This window comes from Hyla sarda, chromosome 13 (assembly GCF_029499605.1).
Source record: "Hyla sarda isolate aHylSar1 chromosome 13, aHylSar1.hap1, whole genome shotgun sequence".
NCBI lineage: Eukaryota > Metazoa > Chordata > Amphibia > Anura > Hylidae > Hyla > Hyla sarda.
Genome location: NC_079201.1, coordinates 380,794 through 405,733, shown reverse-complemented (window position 1 = coordinate 405,733; position 24,940 = coordinate 380,794). Strand labels below are relative to the sequence as shown.

General features: G+C 38.2%; 1 protein-coding gene across 2 annotated transcripts in view; it reads right to left on the bottom strand.

Moving 5' to 3' along the window:
- POLG2 (DNA polymerase gamma 2, accessory subunit) overlaps nucleotides 1-24,940 on the bottom strand; it is a 27,046-nt gene extending 2,106 nt beyond the window's left edge. The window contains exons 1-10 of one of the 2 annotated variants that reach the window (XM_056549819.1): nucleotides 24,768-24,940; nucleotides 14,036-14,520; nucleotides 11,365-11,491; nucleotides 11,033-11,138; nucleotides 10,784-10,957; nucleotides 9,476-9,616; nucleotides 9,318-9,398; nucleotides 9,129-9,229; nucleotides 4,199-4,403; nucleotides 2,000-2,098 (exon numbers count right to left, since the gene is read on the bottom strand). In XM_056549819.1, coding sequence (XP_056405794.1) covers nucleotides 4,244-4,403; nucleotides 9,129-9,229; nucleotides 9,318-9,398; nucleotides 9,476-9,616; nucleotides 10,784-10,957; nucleotides 11,033-11,138; nucleotides 11,365-11,491; nucleotides 14,036-14,456 — 1,311 coding nt within the window. In that variant the 5' untranslated portion in view covers nucleotides 14,457-14,520; nucleotides 24,768-24,940 and the 3' untranslated portion in view covers nucleotides 2,000-2,098; nucleotides 4,199-4,243. Of the gene's footprint in view, nucleotides 1-1,999; nucleotides 2,099-4,198; nucleotides 4,404-9,128; nucleotides 9,230-9,317; nucleotides 9,399-9,475; nucleotides 9,617-10,783; nucleotides 10,958-11,032; nucleotides 11,139-11,364; nucleotides 11,492-14,035; nucleotides 14,521-24,767 lie in introns of those variants that run through there. The other variant, XM_056549818.1, reaches the window with a different exon arrangement.

Below are 24,940 nucleotides of genomic sequence, written 5' to 3'. Positions count from 1 at the left end.
TGCGGGCCTCCGTTTCTGCGCAGTGAACTTTTCGGTATCTTTATCCTGTCGGTCCGTACGATCGCAATGTTACCAATTTATAAAGATTTTGTTTTATTTTATTACTTTTGCTACTTTAGGACTAAAATTATAACTTTTTGTTAAAAATGTTTTCATTAAAGGGGTACTCCGCTGCTCTGATGCGATGTCTCACGGCGGGGGTCCCAAAAACACAGCGTTCCTGTAGTAGTGGTTGTGACATCACGGCCATGCCCCCTCCGTTCATGTCTATGGGGGGGGCGTGTCTGCCGACACCCCCCTCCCATAGACATGAATGGAGGGGGCGTGGTGTGACGTCACAAGGGGCGTGGCCGTGTGGTGTCACATTCATTGGCGGCCGGATCAGCTAATCAGTCAGGGATGCCCTGACAACCGCGCCAAACTACTGATCGCCGCATTTAAACAGTTAAAAAACATCGGAGTGACCATACTGGTGAGTGTCGGCTGCATGTATCCTCAACCCGCGCCCTACTCTCTTCCCCATGATAAACAGCATGTCAATGGTCAGGAAGAGGTTAATGAACAGCTTTCCTTGTGCTAGGTTCTTGTATTTACTTGTATTTTATCTACTTTTAGCGCAAAAATAATGAATAAATAAAAGGTTAATATCGCAAATCGCCCTGAAATGTTCATTTAAAACAACTTCCCTCCGTGTGATCGGCCGATTCCAAACACAGCTATAAATATCTTCATTGAAAAAACTGCTCTATAGTCTTGGCCACTAGGTGTCACCCTTTCCTGTAATCTGCTGTTCACTGTAAGGGGAAGTGGGGGCGGGGCTTAGCATGTGCTATGTGCAGGTGAAGAAGACTGAGTCCTGTACCTGCAAACTGAGCCAGTCTGCCTGATGAAGATGATTCACAGTGTACCAGAAAGGTAAATCAAGGCTTCTCTATTATCTCTCACCGGCCATAAGCCTCTGTGCAGCTGTCCCTTGTGTAAGTACCAGTGTGTCTACTGCTGTATATCCACAAAACTGCCCTTAGCTTCTCAGCAGCAGTTCAGTGCTAAGTATAACCCTTTCTCTGTGGTGCTGCTGTTTTGCAAACCCAGTGCATGAGTGACCTCTTCTCCCCCCACATGGCAGCCATAGCAATGTACTTTGTAAATCATCAGCCCAGCACAGTGCTGACATAGAGAGTATGTGCTGCGATCGGCCACAGAAGTAAGGGAAAGGAAGTCCAGGTGTGTACATTTGGCAAAGATTTTAATTTGAGGCCATAATTGCCCAACCTTAGCTCCTCCAGTATCTGGGATCCATTGGCCCCCCACATATCGGGGTGTAGTTGTCCTCCAAGTATTGGGGTATCATGTCCCCCCAGTATCGGGGTGTCATTGTCATCCCAGTATCAGGGTGTCATGTGCCTCCAGTATCGGGGTGTCATTATCCTCCAAGTATCAGGGTGTCATTATCCTCCAAGTATCAGGGTGTCATTATCCTCCAAGTATCAGGGTGTCATTATCCTCCAAGTATCGGGTTGTCATTATTCTCCCAGTATCGGGGTGTCATTATCCTCCCAGCATCGGGGTGTCATGTCCCCCCAGAATCGGGGTGTCATTGTGCTCCCAGTATCGGGGTGTCATTGTGCTCCCAGTATCGGGGTGTCATTGTGCTCCCAGTACCGGGGTGTCTTTGTGCTCCCAGTACCGGGGTGTCACTGTCCTCCCAGAATCAGGGTGTCATTGTCCTCCCAGTATCGGGGTGTCATTATCCTCCCAGTATCGGGGTGTCATTGTCCAACCAGTATCAGGGTGTCACGTACCTCCAGTATCAGAGTGTCATTATCCTCCCAGTATTGGTGGGTCATTGTCCTCCCAGTATCGGGGTGTCATGTCCCCTAGTATCGGGGTGTCATTGTCCTCCCAGTATTGGGGTGTCATTGTCCTCCCAGTAATGGGGTGTCATTATCCTCCCAGTATCGGGGTGTCATTGTCCTCCCAGTATCGGGGTGTCATTGTCCTCCCAGTATCGGGGTGTCACGTGCCTCCAGTTTCGGGGTGTCATTGTCCTCCCAGTATCGGGGTGTCATTGTCCTCCCAGTATCGGGGTGTCACGTGCCTCCAGTTTCGGGGTGTCATTGTCCTCCCAGTATCGGGGTGTCATTGTCCTCCCAGTTTCGAGGTGTCATTGTCCTCCCAGTATCGGGGTGTCATTGTCCTCCCAGTATCGGGGTGTCATTGTCCTCCCAGTATCGGGGTGTCATTGTCCTCCCAGTATCGGTGTCATTGTCCTCCCAGTATCGGTGTCATTGTCCTCCCAGTATCGGGGTGTCATTGTCCTCCCAGTATCGGGGTGTCATTGTCCTCCCAGTATCGGGGTGTCATTATCCTCCCAGTATCGGTGTCATTGTCCTCCCAGTATCGGGGTGTCATTATCCTCCCAGTATCGGTGTCACTGTCCTCCCAGTATCGGGGTGTCATTGTCCTCCAAGTATCGGGGTGTCATTGTCCTCCCAGTATCGGTGTCATTGTCCTCCCAGTATCGGTGTCATTGTCCTCCCAGTATCGGGGTGTCATTGTCCTCCCAGTATCGGGGTGTCATTGTCCTCCCAGTATCGGGGTGTCATTATCCTCCCAGTATCGGTGTCATTGTCCTCCCAGTATCGGGGTGTCATTGTCCTCCAAGTATCGGGGTGTCATTATCCTCCCAGTATCTGTGTCATTGTCCTCCCAGTAACGGGGTGTCATTGTCCTCCCAGTATCGGGGTGTCACGTGCTTCCAGTATCGGGGTGTCATTGTCCTCCCAGTATCGGTGTCATTGTCCTCCCAGTATCGGTGTCATTGTCCTCCCAGTATCGGGTGTCACGTGCCTCCAGTATCGGGGTGAAATTATCCTCCCAGTATCGGGGTGTCATTGTCCTCCCAGTATCGGGGTGTCATTGTCCTCTCAGTATCGGGTGTCACGTGCCTCCAGTATCGGGGTGTCATTGTCCTCCCAGTATCGGGTGTCACGTGCCTCCAGTATCGGGGTGTCATTATCCTCCCAGTATCGGGGTGTCATTATCCTCCCAGTATCGGGGTGTCATTGTCCTCCCAGTATCGGGTGTCACGTGCCTCCAGTATCGGGGTGTCATTATCCTCTCAGTATCGGGTGTCACGTGCCTCCAGTATCGGGGTGTCATTGTCCTCCCAGTATCGGGGTGTCATTGTCCTCCCAGTATCGGGTGTCACGTGCCTCCAGTATCGGGGTGTCATTGTCCTCCCAGTATCGGGGTGTCATTGTCCTCTCAGTATCGGGTGTCACGTGCCTCCAGTATCGGGGTGTCATTGTCCTCCCAGTATCGGGGTGTCATTGTCCTCTCAGTATCGGGTGTCTCGTGCCTCCAGTATCGGGGTGTCAGTCCTCCCAGTATCGGGGTGTTATTATCCTCCCAGTATCGGGGTGTCATTGTCCTCCCAGTATCGGGGTGTTATTATCCTCCCAGTATCGGGGTGTCATTGTCCTCCCAGTATCGGGGTGTTATTATCCTCCCAGTATCGGGGTGTCATTGTCCTCCCAGTATCGGGGTGTCATTGTCCTCCCAGTATCGGTGTGTCATTGTCCTCCCAGTATCGGGGTGTCATTGTCCTCTCAGTATCGGGTGTCTCGTGCCTCCAGTATCGGGGTGTCATTGTCCTCCCAGTATCGGGGTGTCATTATCCTCCCAGTATCGGGGTGTCATTGTCCTCCCAGTATCGGGGTGTCATTATCCTCCCAGTATCGGGGTGTCATTGTCCTCCCAGTATCGGGGTGTCATTGTCCTCCCAGTATCGGGTGTCTCGTGCCTCCAGTATCGGGGTGTCATTATCCTCCCAGTATCGGGGTGTCATTGTCCTCCCAGTATCGGGGTGTCATTGTCCTCTCAGTATCGGGTGTCTCGTGCCTCCAGTATCGGGGTGTCATTATCCTCCCAGTATCGGGGTGTCATTATCCTCCCAGTATCGGGGTGTCATTGTCCTCCCAGTATCGGGGTGTTATTATCCTCCCAGTATCGGGGTGTCATTGTCCTCCCAGTATCGGGTGTCACGTGCCTCCAGTATCGGGGTGTCATTGTCCTCCCAGTATCGGGGTGTTATTATCCTCCCAGTATCGGGGTGTCATTGTCCTCCCAGTATCGGGTGTCACGTGCCTCCAGTATCGGGGTGTCATTGTCCTCCCAGTATCGGGGTGTCACGTGCTTCCAGTATCGGGTGTCATTGACCTAAGGCCAGAGTTGGTCACATTTAGTTGGCGGCAGACATGTACTGGGTCAGGAACTCTCTCAGCTTAGATACGTGTACCGTCTCTTTAATGGTGGTGTCGCGGTTGCGCAGGTGGAGCAGGCCGCTCTCCAGTGTGACGTCACTCACCAGGACCGTAAACAGGACGCCCATCTCATCATATCTGCAACAAAGACCACAGGAGGGAGGTCAGGGGGACCACGTACAGCGCAATCTGATAATCCGGCACACCACTAATATACGGTGAACTCCTATATAAACATCTGATAATCCGGCACACCACTAATATACGGAGAACTCCTATATAAACATCTGATAATCCGGCACACCACTAATATATGGTGAACTCCTATATAAACATCTGATAATCCGGCACACCACTAATATACGGTGAACTCCTATATAAACATCTGATAATCCGGCACACCACTAATATACGGAGAACTCCTATATAAACATCTGATAATCCGGCACACCACTAATATATGGTGAACTCCTATATAAACATCTGATAATCCGGCACACCACTAATATATGGTGAACTCCTATATAAACATCTGATAATCCGGCACACCACTAATATACGGTGAACTCCTATATAAACATCTGATAATCCGGCACACCACTAATATACGGAGAACTCCTATATAAACATCTGATAATCCGGCACACCACTAATATATGGTGAACTCCTATATAAACATCTGATAATCCGGCACACCACTAATATATGGTGAACTCCTATATAAACATCTGATAATCCGGCACACCACTAATATACGGTGAACTCCTATATAAACATCTGATAATCCGGCACACCACTAATATACGGAGAACTCCTATATAAACATCTGATAATCCGGCACACCACTAATATATGGTGAACTCCTATATAAACATCTGATAATCCGGCACACCACTAATATACGGTGAACTCCTATATAAACATCTGATAATCCGGCACACCACTAATATACGATGAACTCCTATATAAACATCTGATAATCCGGCACACCACTAATATATGGTGAACTCCTATATAAACATCTGATAATCCGGCACACCACTAATATATGGTGAACTCCTATATAAACATCTGATAATCCGGCACACCACTAATATACGGTGAACTCCTATATAAACATCTGATAATCCGGCACACCACTAATATACGGTGAACTCCTATATAAACACCTGATAATCCGGCACACCACTAATATACGGTGAACTCCTATATAAACATCTGATAATCCGGCACACCACTAATATATGGTGAACTCCTATATAAACATCTGATAATCCGGCACACCACTAATATACGGTGAACTCCTATATAAACACCTGATAATCCGGCACACCACTAATATACGGTGAACTCCTATATAAACATCTGATAATCCGGCACACCACTAATATACGGAGAACTCCTATATAAACATCTGATAATCCGGCACACCACTAATATACGGTGAACTCCTATATAAACATCTGATAATCCGGCACACCACTAATATATGGTGAACTCCTATATAAACATCTGATAATCCGGCACACCACTAATATACGGAGAACTCCTATATAAACATCTGATAATCCGGCACACCACTAATATATGGTGAACTCCTATATAAACATCTGATAATCCGGCACACCACTAATATATGGTGAACTCCTATATAAACATCTGATAATCCGGCACACCACTAATATACGGTGAACTCCTATATAAACATCTGATAATCCGGCACACCACTAACATATGGTGAACTCCTATATAAACATCTGATAATCCGGCACACCACTAATATATGGTGAACTCCTATATAAACATCTGATAATCCGGCACACCACTAATATATGGTGAACTCCTATATAAACATCTGATAATCCGGCACACCACTAATATACGGTGAACTCCTATATAAACATCTGATAATCCGGCACACCACTAATATACGGTGAACTCCTATATAAACATCTGATAATCCGGCACACCACTAATATACGGTGAACTCCTATATAAACATCTGACAATCCGGCACACCACTAATATACGGTGAACTCCTATATAAACATCTGATAATCCGGCACACCACTAATATACGGTGAACTCCTATATAAACATCTGATAATCCGGCACACCACTAATATACGGTGAACTCCTATATAAACATCTGATAATCCGGCACACCACTAATATACGGTGAACTCCTATATAAACATCTGATAATCCGGCACACCACTAATATATGGTGAACTCCTATATAAACATCTGATAATCCGGCACACCACTAATATACGGTGAACTCCTATATAAACATCTGATAATCCGGCACACCACTAATATACGGTGAACTCCTATATAAACATCTGATAATCCGGCACACCACTAATATATGGTGAACTCCTATATAAACATCTGATAATCCGGCACACCACTAATATACGGTGAACTCCTATATAAACATCTGATAATCCGGCACACCACTAATATACGGTGAACTCCTATATAAACATCTGATAATCCGGCACACCACTAATATACGGTGAACTCCTATATAAACATCTGATAATCCGGCACACCACTAATATACGGTGAACTCCTATATAAACATCTGATAATCCGGCACACCACTAATATATGGTGAACTCCTATATAAACATCTGATAATCCGGCACACCACTAATATACGGTGAACTCCTATATAAACATCTGATAATCCGGCACACCACTAATATACGGTGAACTCCTATATAAACATCTGATAATCCGGCACACCACTAATATATGGTGAACTCCTATATAAACATCTGATAATCCGGCACACCACTAATATACGGTGAACTCCTATATAAACATCTGATAATCCGGCACACCACTAATATACGGTGAACTCCTATATAAACATCTGATAATCCGGCACACCACTAATATATGGTGAACTCCTATATAAACATCTGATAATCCGGCACACCACTAATATATGGTGAACTCCTATATAAACATCTGATAATCCGGCACACCACTAATATACGGTGAACTCCTATATAAACATCTGATAATCCGGCACACCACTAATATACGATGAACTCCTATATAAACATCTGATAATCCGGCACACCACTAATATATGGTGAACTCCTATATAAACATCTGATAATCCGGCACACCACTAATATATGGTGAACTCCTATATAAACATCTGATAATCCGGCACACCACTAATATACGGTGAACTCCTATATAAACATCTGATAATCCGGCACACCACTAATATATGGTGAACTCCTATATAAACATCTGATAATCCGGCACACCACTAATATATGGTGAACTCCTATATAAACATCTGATAATCCGGCACACCACTAATATACGGTGAACTCCTATATAAACATCTGATAATCCGGCACACCACTAATATATGGTGAACTCCTATATAAACATCTGATAATCCGGCACACCACTAATATATGGTGAACTCCTATATAAACATCTGATAATCCGGCACACCACTAATATACGGTGAACTCCTATATAAACATCTGATAATCCGGCACACCACTAATATACGGTGAACTCCTATATAAACATCTGATAATCCGGCACACCACTAATATACGGTGAACTCCCATATAAACATCTGATAATCCGGCACACCACTAATATACGGTGAACTCCTATATAAACATCTGATAATCCGGCACACCACTAATATACGGTGAACTCCTATATAAACATCTGATAATCCGGCACACCACTAATATATGGTGAACTCCTATATAAACATCTGATAATCCGGCACACCACTAATATACGGTGAACTCCTATATAAACATCTGATAATCCGGCACACCACTAATATACGGTGAACTCCTATATAAACATCTGATAATCCGGCACACCACTAATATATGGTGAACTCCTATATAAACATCTGATAATCCGGCACACCACTAATATATGGTGAACTCCTATATAAACATCTGATAATCCGGCACACCACTAATATATGGTGAACTCCTATATAAACATCTGATAATCCGGCACACCACTAATATATGGTGAACTCCTATATAAACATCTGATAATCCGGCACACCACTAATATACGGTGAACTCCTATATAAACATCTGATAATCCGGCACACCACTAATATACGGTGAACTCCTATATAAACACCTGATAATCCGGCACACCACTAATATATGGTGAACTCCTATATAAACATCTGATAATCCGGCACACCACTAATATATGGTGAACTCCTATATAAACATCTGATAATCCGGCACACCACTAATATACGGTGAACTCCTATATAAACATCTGATAATCCGGCACACCACTAATATACGGTGAACTCCTATATAAACATCTGATAATCCGGCACACCACTAATATACGGTGAACTCCTATATAAACATCTGATAATCCGGCACACCACTAATATATGGTGAACTCCTATATAAACATCTGATAATCCGGCACACCACTAATATACGGAGAACTCCTATATAAACATCTGATAATCCGGCACACCACTAATATACGGTGAACTCCTATATAAACATCTGATAATCCGGCACACCACTAATATACGGTGAACTCCTATATAAACATCTGATAATCCGGCACACCACTAATATACGGTGAACTCCTATATAAACATCTGATAATCCGGCACACCACTAATATACGGTGAACTCCTATATAAACATCTGATAATCCGGCACACCACTAATATATGGTGAACTCCTATATAAACATCTAATAATCCGGCACACCACTAATATACGGTGAACTCCTATATAAACATCTGATAATCCAGAATATTTCCCGGATTAATGGACATTAGACCCTTGTCCTCCCATGTCCCCCGCTCACTTGGTGAACACCTGCTCCATGGGGGTCTGCACAGTGTCCAGGTATCCGGGCCAGACGCTGATCCCGCTCTTCCGCAGCTCGGATGACAACTCCTGACCCACCTGAGGGGGATACAGAATACTTCATTATCCGCTGCACTGATGCCGGATTAAAGGAATGTTCTAGTATTCTATGTATCCATGTACGTACCAGCCGCAAGTCCACAGCCGGGCCCTTCCCCAAATCCACAGCCACTTTTATAGGGGCCAAAGAGGGGTGAATCCTCAACACCTGAAACGTAGAGGATGATGAGATGACCCCGAACCCCCCCGAACCCCCTGGACCACCCACCTCCTCTGATAACTTACCGTCCTGACGTGCTCCTTCCCTCGCGGTGACAGGTTCTCGGTCACGTGCAGCGCGTCGGAGAGGTACGCCAACAGGCCGCGGTCCAGATCACTGTTCAGCCAAACCACGTGCGGGACCAGGGACCGCCTGCCATCCCGACCCTAAGGAGGAGACAGAATAATTCCTATAATCCGGCATCAGTGATAACTGCAACAATAATCCGGAATATTTATAATCCAACAACATGAGCATCATAGGATGAAACAATCTCCAATAATCCAGAATATAGGATGAAACAGATCTCCAATAATCCAGAATATAGGATCTTCATATTTCCAATAATCCAGAATTTACAATCTACATATCTCCAATAATCCAGAATAGAGGATGAAACAGATCTCCAATAATCCAGAATATACAATCTACAGATCTCCAATAATCCAGAATATACGATCTACAGATCTCCAATAATCCAGAATATACGATCTACAGATCTCCAATAATCCAGAATATACGATCTACAGATCTCCAATAATCCAGAATATAGGATCTTCATATCTCCAATAATCCAGAATATACAATCTACAGATCTCCAATAATCCAGAATATACAATCTACAGATCTCCAATAATCCAGAATAGAGGATGAAACAGATCTCCAATAATCCAGAATATACAATCTACAGATCTCCAATAATCCAGAATATACAATCTACAGATCTCCAATAATCCAGAATATACGATCTACAGATCTCCAATAATCCAGAATATACGATCTACAGATCTCCAATAATCCAGAATATACGATCTACAGATCTCCAATAATCCAGAATATAGGATCTTCATATCTCCAATAATCCAGAATATACAATCTACAGATCTCCAATAATCCAGAATATACAATCTACAGATCTCCAATAATCCAGAATAGAGGATGAAACAGATCTCCAATAATACAGAATATACAATCTACATATTTCCAATAATCCAGAATTTACAATCTACAGATCTCCAATAATCCAGAATATATGATCTACAGATCTCCAATAATCCAGAATATAGGATGAAACAGATCTCCAATAATACAGAATATACAATCTACATATCTCCAATAATCCAGAATATACGATCTACAGATCTCCAATAATCCAGAATATACGATCTACAGATCTCCAATAATCCAGAATATAGGATGAAACAGATCTCCAATAATCCAGACTATACGATGAACAGATCTCCAGTAATCCAGAATATTGGATAATCCAGCACTTGACAATATCTTCCCTGGATAAATCATATACAGCACAGAACATATGAATGCATACGTACGTGGAGTTTGGCGCCGGTCCCAGCATGCACCTGTGTAAGGGCGGAGTCATCCATGGTGCGCAGCGTCTCCACTGCCTCCCTCCCCCAGGGGAAGTCGTAATTTATAACAAATGTCTTGGCTCCGTCTGCGTCCTGGTGGTCACCGCTGCTGAATCCAGACGGGACCTGAGCAAACTGATAGAGGTTACAGGTCAGAGGTCGTCAGAGGTCAAACCCACCCCCAGGATCCCCAATGATGCCGCCACTCACCCTGCGCCACCACAGCAGCCTGTGCCGCAGCCAGTAGTCGCGCCACTGAGACGACATTTTTGCAGAGCTGAACCAGCAGAGCGACGCCGCCGTCCTCTCTCCGGGCCTGTATAAAGTCACATGACTATGAATACACAGGGGCCCCCGTGTGGTGCCCAACTAGGGGCCCCCAACTGTAAAGAACAGGAGCCATCAGAGAGACTAAACATCCCACCCAATGCACAGTATAAGGCGCCCCCTGCTGGTTGTTGTTTACAGGTTACGTAAATAAGAAGATCACATGACAGTACAGAAATGCGCAACTCTCCTTCACGTGCTTGGCGGTTACTCACCGTGTGAGGGGGGCGCCATCGTCTCGTAGAACCGGAACGGTATGGAAGCATTTTCCCACCTCGGCTATACCGAACGGCAGCTTCCCGCTCACCAGCTCCAGGCAGGCGGCGTAGTGCGACAAGGCTCCTGCAACGCAGACCGGAAACGGGGGTCATTTCTATAATATATATAAGAATTTAGGGTGGTCTATAGTCTCCCCCTAAAAACATCTCAGCTCCCCGGACCCCTGCAGAATACACTGTAACAGCTGAGGGTTTGTTACAATGTATCCAATGGAGACAATGGTCCTCAGCAGTACAAACCTCTACTGTCCTTAGGAGTTCGTGACAGTGTATCAGTGCAGTAACATGCGTTATCAGTCTACAATGGACGCTGTGCACTGGATACAATGTAACAAACCCTCAAGATGCAAAAGTATCCACGTCTGAAGGGTTAAACACAGGAGCGCCACCTATCTCTCTCCTGTCCTGTTAACTTTGTTACAATGTATCAGTGTGATGCTTGTGGTGTTACAGTGTGTCAGTGCTCATGATGGTGCAAAACTAAAACTCCCAGCATGCTCGGACAGCCGCTGGCTGTCCGGGCATGCTGGGAGTTGTAGTTTTGCACAGTATTTATTTACATGGGTGCGTTTCGGCTGCCTGTGACCACTGGAACGCCCCCTGTCTACCTTGATTCCATGTGTATAAATACTTTCAAGATGGCCTCTAACATGGTGGGCGCTGGGATTATATTATCCGTGTGGATACAATGTAACAAACCCTCCAGCTGTGAAAGGATCAGTCTAGAAATTCGCTGAGGGCTGAACACTGAAAATGTGTGACAATGTATCAGTGCAGACAACATGTATCCGCCTGGAGGTCAAAAATCCTCAAGACACAATGTAACAAACTGTCCAGCTGCAGCAGCACAAATCTTTCCCTTTCTAGTTTGTTACAATGTATCAGTGCAGGTGACAGTGAATAATCAAGACTGATACAATGTAACAAACTGTCCAGCTGCAGCAGCACAAACCTCTGCTTTGATAGTTTGTTACAGTGTGTCAGTGCAGGAAACATGTATCAGACTGAAAAACTGAGAATCACCAAGACTGACACAATGAAACAAACTAGTCGAGTTGCAGCAGCACAACTGTCTGTTTTTAGTTTGTCACAGTGTGTCAGTACAGGTGAAATGTGTCAATCTGAAAAACTGAGAATCATCACGACTGAAACAATGTAACAAACTATCCAGCCGAAGCAGCACCAATCTCTGTTTTGATAGTTTGTTACAGTGTGTCAGACAGTACAGGTGAAAAGAGAATCATCAAGACTGATACAATGTAACAAACTGTCCAGCAGCAGCAGCACAAATCTCTGTTTTGTTACAATGTATCAGTCGGGGGGGGGGGGGAACAGAGAATCATCAAGACTGATACAATGTAACAAACTGTCCAGCAGCAGCAGCACAAATCTCTGTTTTGTTACAATGTATCAGTCGGGGGGGGGGGGGGGAAAACAGAGAATCATCAAGACTGATACAATGTAACAAACTGTCCAGCAGCAGCAGCAGCACAACTGTCTCTGAGAGTTTGTTACAGTGTGTCACTACAGGTAACATGTATTAGTCTGGAGATGATAGAGCATGTGGTCTTCACAGGGGTCTCTAAACTATGGGCCTCCAGCTGGTGCAAAAATACAACTCCCAGCATGCAGGAGATTTCATTATCTACTAGGTGGTTGCTGCATTAACAGATGAAAAGATCCAATAATACAGAATATTTGTAATTAACAAGAGGGTAAACAGATCTCCAATAATCCAGAATATAGGAAAAACATATCAAAAATCTTCTGCATAATCCAGAGAATCTGATAATCCAGCACCTGTTAATGTCCGATTAAAGCAGCTATTCCCAACCAGGGTGCATCCAGATGTTGCAAAACTACAACTCCCAGCATGCCCGGACATCCTTAGGCCAGTGTTTCCCAACCAGTGTGTTTCTAACTGTTGCAAAACTACAACTCCCAGCATGCCTAGACAGCCTTAGGCCAGTGTTTCCCAACCAGTGTGCTTCTAACTGTTGCAAAACTACAACTCCCAGCATGCCTAGACAGCCTTAAGCCAGTGTTTCCCACTCAGTGTGTCTCCAGCTGTTGCAAAACTACAATTCCCAGCATGCCCAGACATCCTTAGGCCAGTGTTTCAAAACCAGCGTGTTTCAACTGTTGCAAAACTACAACTCCCAGCATGCCTAGACAGCCTTAGGCCAGTGTTTCCCACTCAGTGTGTCTCCAGCTGTTGCAAAACTACAATTCCCAGCATGCCCAGACATCCTTAGGCCAGTGTTTCAAAACCAGCGTGTTTCTAACTGTTGCAAAACTACAACTCCCAGCATGCCTAGACAGCATTAGGCCTGTGTTTCCCAACCAGTGTGCTTCTAGCTGTTGCAAAACTACAATTCCCAGCATGCCCGGACAGCCTTTGGCTGTCCGGGCATGCTGGGAGTTGCAGTTTTGCACCAGCTGGATGTCCACAGTTTAAAAACCTTGGGGGGAGATTTATCAAAACCTGTGTAGAGGAAGAGCGGTGCAGTTTCCCATAGCAACCAATCAGATCGCTTCTTTCATTTTACAGAGCACTCTGATTGGTTGCTATGGGCAACTGGTCAACTTTTCCTCTAGGGGTCCTCACCGTGCAGTAGGTCGTGGCGCAGGATGCCCAGCTGCCGCTCATCTGACACAACTGAATCGTTGTCCCGGTGATCTGGACGTATCCTGAACAGCGTCAGCGCTGGCGATCCGGGCTCCGGTGCGGTGTGCAGCGCGGTGTCGATGGGCAGGACCTGCTCCCGGCTCAGCACCACCATGTTCCACCACTCCTTTATAATGTTCTTCTTCATCTCTGAGCCTAGGGGCCCCAGGCTGTGACCTCCCTCGATAACGGAGGCCGCACTCAGCCCGTCCCCCAGTATAAAGCGACGGCGCCGACACAGGTCCAACAGGATGTCACGTATCCGATCCGAGGACGCAGCGTACATTCTGATGGACCCTCTGATTGTCTTCAGGGCGGAGTTCCGCCTCCCCCAGGACATTCTGACGACAGCGGAGGACATCGCTAATTCAGTCACGTGACGCTAAACGCCCGCCAATGAAAACCGGTGACCCGTGGGCGCCATCCTGGGAAAATAAGAAACAGGAAGTAAAGATCAGTGCAGACTCAGATACTTCAGAGCTGAGATCACCCAGCATCCTCTGCTGAGTCAGGGTCTGGGGATCCGTATTACTCTGCGGGGTCATGTGATGTAAGAGAAAGGAAGTGTCCCCCCAGCAGTGAAGGCGCTCAGCTGAGGGTGTGTCTATCCACAAGGACAGATCGTGGGGGTCCGACCACTTATGATAGGGCATAATCCTGGCGTACTCCTTTAGAGGGTTAACAATGGACATGCTGGGAATTGTAGTCTGACAAGTGATTGACAGCGCAGGATGGAGACTATTGTCTTATATTACACCAGGGTCTGTGGAGGTGACTTATAAATGAAGGGGGTATAGTCCTATATTATATGTGACCTGTAATAATATATAATGTGACCTGTAATAATATATAATGTGAGGTGATGTATAATATTATAGATGAAGGGGGTATAGTCCTATATTATATGTGACCTGTAATAATATATAATGTGACCTGTAATCATATATAATGTGACCTGTAATAATATATAATGTGACCTGTAATAATATATAATGTGAGGTGATGTATAATATTATAGATGAAGGGGGTATAGTCCTATATTATATGTGACCTGTAATAATATATAATGTGACCTGTAATAATATATAATGTGACCCGTAATAATATATAATGTGACCTGTAATAATATATAATGTGACCTGTAATAATATATAATGTGACCTGTAATAATATATAATGTGAGGTGATGTATAATATTATAGATGAAGGGGGTATAGTCCTATATTATATGTGACCTGTAATAATATATAATGTGACCTGTAATAATATATAATGTGACCCGTAATAATATATAATGTGACCTGTAATAATATATAATGTGACCTGTAATAATATATAATGTGAGGTGATGTATAATATTATAGATGAAGGGGGTATAGTCCTATATTATATGTGACCTGTAATAATATATAATGTGACCTGTAATAATATATAATGTGAGGTGATGTATAATATTATAGATGAAGGGGGTATAGTCCTATATTATATGTGACCAGTAATAATATATAATGTGACCTGTAATAATATATAATGTGACCTGTAATAATATATAATGTGAGGTGATATATAATATTATAGATGAAGGGGGTATAGTCCTATATTATATGTGACCAGTAATAATATATAATGTGACCTGTAATAATATATAATGTGACCTGTAATAATATATAATGTGAGGTGATATATAATATTATAGATGAAGGGGGTATAGTCCTATATTATATGTGACCTGTAATAATATATAATGTGACCTGTAATAATATATAATGTGACCTGTAATAATATATAATGTGAGGTGATATATAATATTATAGATGAAGGGGGTATAGTCCTATATTATATGTGACCTGTAATAATATATAATGTGACCTGTAATAATATATAATGTGAGGTGATGTATAATATTATAGATGAGTCCTATATTATATGTGACCTGTAATAATATATAATGTGAGGTGATGTATAATATTATAGATGAAGGGGGTATAGTCCTATATTATATGTGACCTGTAATAATATATAATGTGACCTGTAATAATATATAATGTGAGGTGATGTATAATATTATAGATGAAGGGGGTATAGTCCTATATTATATGTGACCTGTAATAATATATAATGTGACCTGTAATAATATATAATGTGACCTGTAATAATATATAATGTGAGGTGATGTATAATATTATAAATGAAGGGGGTATAGTCCTATATTATATGTGACCTGTAATAATATATAATGTGAGGTGATGTATAATATTATAGATGAAGGGGGTATAGTCCTATATTATATGTGACCTGTAATAATATATAATGTGACCTGTAATAATATATAATGTGACCTGTAATAATATATAATGTGAGGTGATGTATAATATTATAGATGAAGGGGGTATAGTCCTATATTATATGTGACCTGTAATAATATATAATGTGACCTGTAATAATATATAATGTGACCTGTAATAATATATAATGTGACCTGTAATAATATATAATGTGAGGTGATGTATAATATTATAGATGAAGGGGGTATAGTCCTATATTATATGTGACCTGTAATAATATATAATGTGACCTGTAATAATATATAATGTGACCTGTAATAATATATAATGTGAGGTGATGTATAATATTATAGATGAAGGGGGTATAGTCCTATATTATATGTGACCTGTAATAATATATAATGTGACCTGTAATAATATATAATGTGACCTGTAATAATATATAATGTGAGGTGATGTATAATATTATAGATGAAGGGGGTATAGTCCTATATTATATGTGACCTGTAATAATATATAATGTGACCTGTAATCATATATAATGTGAGGTGATGTATAATATTATAGATGAAGGGGGTATAGTCCTATATTATATGTGACCTGTAATAATATATAATGTGATCTGTAATAATATATAATGTGAGGTGATGTATAATATTATAGATGAAGGGGGTATAGTCCTATATTATATGTGACCTGTAATAATATATAATGTGACCTGTAATCATATATAATGTGAGGTGATGTATAATATTATAGATGAAGGGGGTATAGTCCTATATTATATGTGACCTGTAATAATATATAATGTGACCTGTAATAATATATAATGTGACCTGTAATAATATATAATGTGAGGTGATGTATAATATTATAGATGAAGGGGGTATAGTCCTATATTATATGTGACCTGTAATAATATATAATGTGACCTGTAATCATATATAATGTGAGGTGATGTATAATATTATAGATGAAGGGGGTATAGTCCTATATTATATGTGACCTGTAATAATATATAATGTGACCTGTAATAATATATAATGTGACCTGTAATCATATATAATGTGAGGTGATGTATAATATTATATATGAAGGGGGTATAGTCCTATATTATATGTGACCTGTAATAATATATAATGTGACCTGTAATAATATATAATGTGAGGTGATGTATAATATTATAGATGAAGGGGGTATAGTCCTATATTATATGTGACCTGTAATAATATATAATGTGACCTGTAATAATATATAATGTGAGGTGATGTATAATATTATAGATGAAGGGGGTATAGTCCTATATTATATGTGACCTGTAATAATATATAATGTGAGGTGATGTATAATATTATAGATGAAGGGGGTATAGTCCTATATTATATGTGACCTGTAATAATATATAATGTGAGGTGATGTATAATATTATAGATGAAGGGGGTATAGTCCTATATTATATGTGACCTGTAATAATATATAATGTGACCTGTAATAATATATAATGTGAGGTGATGTATAATATTATAGATGAAGGGAGTATAGTCCTATATTATATGTGACCTGTAATAATATATAATGTGACCTGTAATAATATATAATGTGAGGTGATGTATAATATTATAGATGAAGGGGGTATAGTCCTATATTATATGTGACCTGTAATAATATATAATGTGACCTGTAATAATATATAATGTGAGGTGATGTATAATATTATAGATGAAGGGAGTATAGTCCTATATTATATGTGACCTGTAATAATATATAATGTGACCTGTAATAATATATAATGTGAGGTGATGTATAATATTATAGATGAAGGGGGTATAGTCCTATATTATATGTGACCTGTAATAATATATATATAATGTGACCTGTAATAATATATAATGTGAGGTGATGTATAATATTATAGATGAAGGGAGTATAGTCCTATATTATATGTGATCTGTAATAATATATAATGTGACCTGTAATAATATATAATGTGACCTGTAATAATATATAATGTGACCTGTAATAATATATAATGTGAGGTGATGTATAATATTATAGATGAAGGGGGTATAGTCCTATATTAAATGTGACCTGTAATAATATATAATGTGACCTGTAATAATATATAATGTGACCTGTAATAATATATAATGTGACCTGTAATAATATATAATGTGAGGTGATGTATAATATTATAGATGAAGGGGGTATAGTCCTATATTATATGTGACCTGTAATAATATATAATGTGACCTGTAATCATATATAATGTGACCTGTAATAATATATAATGTGAGGTGATGTATAATATTACAGATGAAGAGGGTATAGTCCTATATTATATGTGACCTGTAATAATATATAATGTGACCTGTAATCATATATAATGTGACCTGTAATAATATATAATGTGATCTGTAATAATATATAATGTGACCTGTAATAATATATAATGTGAGGTGATGTATAATATTATAGATGAAGGGGGTATAGTCCTATATTATATGTGACCTGTAATAATATATAATGTGACCTGTAATCATATATAATGTGACCTGTAATAATATATAATGTGAGGTGATGTATAATATTATAGATGAAGGGGGTATAGTCCTATATTATATGTGACCTGTAATAATATATAATGTGACCTGTAATAATATATAATGTGACCTGTAATAATATATAATGTGAGGTGATGTATAATATTATAAATGAAGGGGGTATAGTCCTATATTATATGTGACCTGTAATAATATATAATGTGACCTGTAATAATATATAATGTGAGGTGATGTATAATATTACAGATGAAGGGGGTATAGTCCTATATTATATGTGACCTGTAATAATATATAATGTGACCTGTAATAATATATAATGTGAGGTGATGTATAATATTATAGATGAAGGGGGTATAGTCCTATATTAAATGTGACCTGTAATAATATATAATGTGACCTGTAATAATATATAATGTGAGGTGATGTATAATATTATAGATGAAGGGGGTATAGTCCTATATTAAATGTGACCTGTAATAATATATAATGTGACCTGTAATAATATATAATGTGAGGTGATGTATAATATTATAGATGAAGGGAGTATAGTCCTATATTAAATGTGACCTGTAATAATATATAATGTGACCTGTAATAATATATAATGTGACCTGTAATAATATATAATGTGACCTGTAATAATATATAATGTGACCTGTAATAATATATAATGTGAGGTGATGTATAATATTACAGATGAAGGGAGTATAGTCCTATATTATATGTGACCTGTAATAATATATAATGTGACCTGTAATAATATATAATGTGACCTGTAATAATATATAATGTGACCTGTAATAATATATAATGTGACCTGTAATAATATATAATGTGAGGTGATGTATAATCTTATAGATGAAGGGGGTATAGTCCTATATTATATGTGATCTGTAATAATATATAATGTGACCTGTAATAATATATAATGTGACCTGTAATAATATATAATGTGACCTGTAATAATATATAATGTGAGGTGATGTATAATATTATAGATGAAGGGGGTATAGTCCTATATTATATGTGACCTGTAATAATATATAATGTGACCTGTAATAATATATAATGTGAGGTGATGTATAATATTATAGATGAAGGGGGTATAGTCCTATATTATATGTGACCTGTAATAATATATAATGTGACCTGTAATAATATATAATGTGACCTGTAATAATATATAATGTGAGGTGATGTATAATATTATAGATGAAGGGGGTATAGTCCTATATTATATGTGACCTGTAATAATATATAATGTGACCTGTAATAATATATAATGTGACCTGTAATAATATATAATGTGAGGTGATGTATAATATTATAGATGAAGGGAGTATAGTCCTATATTATATGTGACCTGTAATAATATATAATGTGACCTGTAATAATATATAATGTGAGGTGATGTATAATATTATAGATGAAGGCGGTATAGTCCTATATTAAATGTGACCTGTAATAATATATAATGTGACCTGTAATAATATATAATGTGACCTGTAATAATATATAATGTGACCTGTAATAATATATAATGTGAGGTGATGTATAATATTATAGATGAAGGGGGTATAGTCCTATATTATATGTGACCTGTAATAATATATAATGTGACCTGTAATCATATATAATGTGACCTGTAATAATATATAATGTGAGGTGATGTATAATATTACAGATGAAGAGGGTATAGTCCTATATTATATGTGACCTGTAATAATATATAATGTGACCTGTAATCATATATAATGTGACCTGTAATAATATATAATGTGATCTGTAATAATATATAATGTGACCTGTAATAATATATAATGTGAGGTGATGTATAATATTATAGATGAAGGGGGTATAGTCCTATATTATATGTGACCTGTAATAATATATAATGTGACCTGTAATCATATATAATGTGACCTGTAATAATATATAATGTGAGGTGATGTATAATATTATAGATGAAGGGGGTATAGTCCTATATTATATGTGACCTGTAATAATATATAATGTGACCTGTAATAATATATAATGTGACCTGTAATAATATATAATGTGACCTGTAATAATATATAATGTGAGGTGATGTATAATATTATAGATGAAGGGGGTATAGTCCTATATTATATGTGACCAGTAATAATATATAATGTGACCTGTAATAATATATAATGTGACCTGTAATAATATATAATGTGACCTGTAATAATATATAATGTGAGGTCATGTATAATATTATAGATGAAGGGGGTATAGTCCTATATTATATGTGACCTGTAATAATATATAATGTGACCTGTAATAATATATAATGTGAGGTGATGTATAATATTATAGATGAAGGGGGTATAGTCCTATATTATATGTGACCAGTAATAATATATAATGTGACCTGTAATAATATATAATGTGACCTGTAATAATATATAATGTGACCTGTAATAATATATAATGTGAGGTCATGTATAATATTATAGATGAAGGGGGTATAGTCCTATATTATATGTGACCTGTAATAATATATAATGTGACCTGTAATAATATATAATGTGACCTGTAATAATATATAATGTGACCTGTAATAATATATAATGTGACCTGTAATAATATATAATGTGACCTGTAATAATATATAATGTGACCTGTAATAATATATAATGTGACCTGTAATAATATATAATGTGACCTGTAATAATATATAATGTGACCGGTAATAATATATAATGTGACCTGTAATAATATATAATGTGAGGTGATGTATAATATTATAAATGAAGGGGGTATAGTCCTATATTATATGTGACCTGTAATAATATATAATGTGACCTGTAATAATATATAATGTGATCTGTAATAATATATAATGTGAGGTGATGTATAATATTACAGATGAAGGGGGTATAGTCCTATATTATATGTGACCTGTAATAATATATAATGTGACCTGTAATAATATATAATGTGACCTGTAATAATATATAATGTGACCTGTAATAATATATAATGTGATCTGTAATAATATATAATGTGACCTGTAATAATATATAATGTGAGGTGATGTATAATATTATAGATGAAGGGGGTATAGTCCTATATTATATGTGACCTGTAATAATATATAATGTGACCTGTAATAATATATAATGTGACCTGTAATAATATATAATGTGACCTGTAATAATATATAATGTGAGGTGATGTATAATATTATAGATGAAGGGGGTATAGTCCTATATTATATGTGACCTATAATAATATATAATGTGACCTGTAATAATATATAATGTGAGGTGATGTATAATATTATAGATGAAGGGGGTATAGTCCTATATTATATGTGACCTGTAATAATATATAATGTGACCTGTAATAATATATAATGTGATCTGTAATAATATATAATGTGACCTGTAATAATATATAATGTGAGGTGATGTATAATATTATAGATGAAGGGGGTATAGTCCTATATTATATGTGACCTGTAATAATATATAATGTGACCTGTAATAATATATAATGTGACCTGTAATAATATATAATGTGACCTGTAATAATATATAATGTGAGGTGATGTATAATATTATAGATGAAGGGAGTATAGTCCTATATTATATGTGACCTGTAATAATATATAATGTGACCTGTAATAATATATAATGTGACCTGTAATAATATATAATGTGAGGTGATGTATAATATTATAGATGAAGGGGGTATAGTCCTATATTATATGTGACCTGTAATAATATATAATGTGACCTGTAATAATATATAATGTGACCTGTAATAATATATAATGTGACCTGTAATAATATATAATGTGACCTGTAATAATATATAATGTGACCTGTAATAATATATAATGTGAGGTGATGTATAATATTATAGATGAAGGGGGTATAGTCCTATATTATATGTGACCTGTAATAATATATAATGTGAGGTGATGTATAATATTATAGATGAAGGGGGTATAGTCCTATATTATATGTGACCTGTAATAATATATAATGTGACCTGTAATAATATATAATGTGACCTGTAATAATATATAATGTGAGGTGATGTATAATATTATAAATGAAGGGGGTATAGTCCTATATTATATGTGACCTGTAGTAATATATAATGTGACCTGTAATAATATATAATGTGACCTGTAATAATATATAATGTGACCTGTAATAATATATAATGTGAGGTGATGTATAATATTATAGATGAAGGGGGTATAGTCCTATATTATATGTGACCTGTAATAATATATAATGTGACCTGTAATAATATATAATGTGACCTGTAATAATATATAATGTGACCTGTAATAATATATAATGTGAGGTGATGTACAATATTATAGATGAAGGGGGTATAGTCCTATATTATATGTGACCTGTAATAATATATAATGTGACCTGTAATAATATATAATGTGACCTGTAATAATATATAATGTGAGGTGATGTACAATATTATAGATGAGTCCTATATTATATGTGACCTGTAATAATATATAATGTGAGGTGATGTATAATATTATAGATGAGTCCTATATTATATGTGACCTGTAATAATATATAATGTGACCTGTAATAATATATAATGTGACCTGTAATAATATATAATGTGAGGTGATGTATAATATTATAGATGAAGGGGGTATAGTCCTATATTATATGTGACCTGTAATAATATATAATGTGACCTGTAATAATATATAATGTGAGGTGATGTATAATATTATAGATGAAGGGGGTATAGTCCTATATTATATGTGACCTATAATAATATATAATGTGACCTGTAATAATATATAATGTGACCTGTAATAATATATAATGTGAGGTGATGTATAATATTATAGATGAAGGGGGTATAGTCCTATATTATATGTGATCTGTAATAATATATAATGTGACCTGTAATAATATATAATGTGACCTGTAATAATATATAATGTGACCTGTAATAATATATAATGTGAGGTGATGTATAATATTATAGATGAAGGGGGTATAGTCCTATATTATATGTGACCTGTAATAATATATAATGTGACCTGTAATAATATATAATGTGAGGTGATGTATAATATTATAGATGAAGGGGGTATAGTCCTATATTATATGTGACCTGTAATAATATATAATGTGACCTGTAATAATATATAATGTGACCTGTAATAATATATAATGTGAGGTGATGTATAATATTATAGATGAAGGGGGTATAGTCCTATATTATATGTGACCTGTAATAATATATAATGTGACCTGTAATAATATATAATGTGAGGTGATGTATAATATTATAGATGAGTCCTATATTATATGTGACCTGTAATAATATATAATGTGACCTGTAATAATATATAATGTGACCTGTAATAATATATAATGTGACCTGTAATAATATATAATGTGAGGTGATGTATAATATTATATATGAAGGGGGTATAGTCCTATATTATATGTGACCTGTAATAATATATAATGTGACCTGTAATAATATATAATGTGAGGTGATGTATAATATTATAGATGAAGGGGGTATAGTCCTATATTATATGTGACCTGTAATAATATATAATGTGACCTGTAATAATATATAATGTGACCTGTAATAATATATAATGTGAGGTGATGTATAATATTATAGATGAGTCCTATATTATATGTGACCTGTAATAATAATAATACATGTCCTGGTGCTATCACTACGGTCACACGTGTATATCACGCCGCAGCACAGGTGACGTCACTACCCGTCACATATAAGAATATATAAGGACACACGACCCGCACGGCGCCCGCTCCCTACCTCACGAGCTTTTAAAAGAGGCGGCACCTGTGCGCTCCAAGCCTCGGCTGGCGGGAAGTTCTGCGTTCCAAGTGATGGAGGATGACGTCACTGACGTGCTGACACAATACGCTGCGCGTCCACACACCGGCCGGAATCTACCTCATACGTACTGTGCGCGTCTATTACGCGGT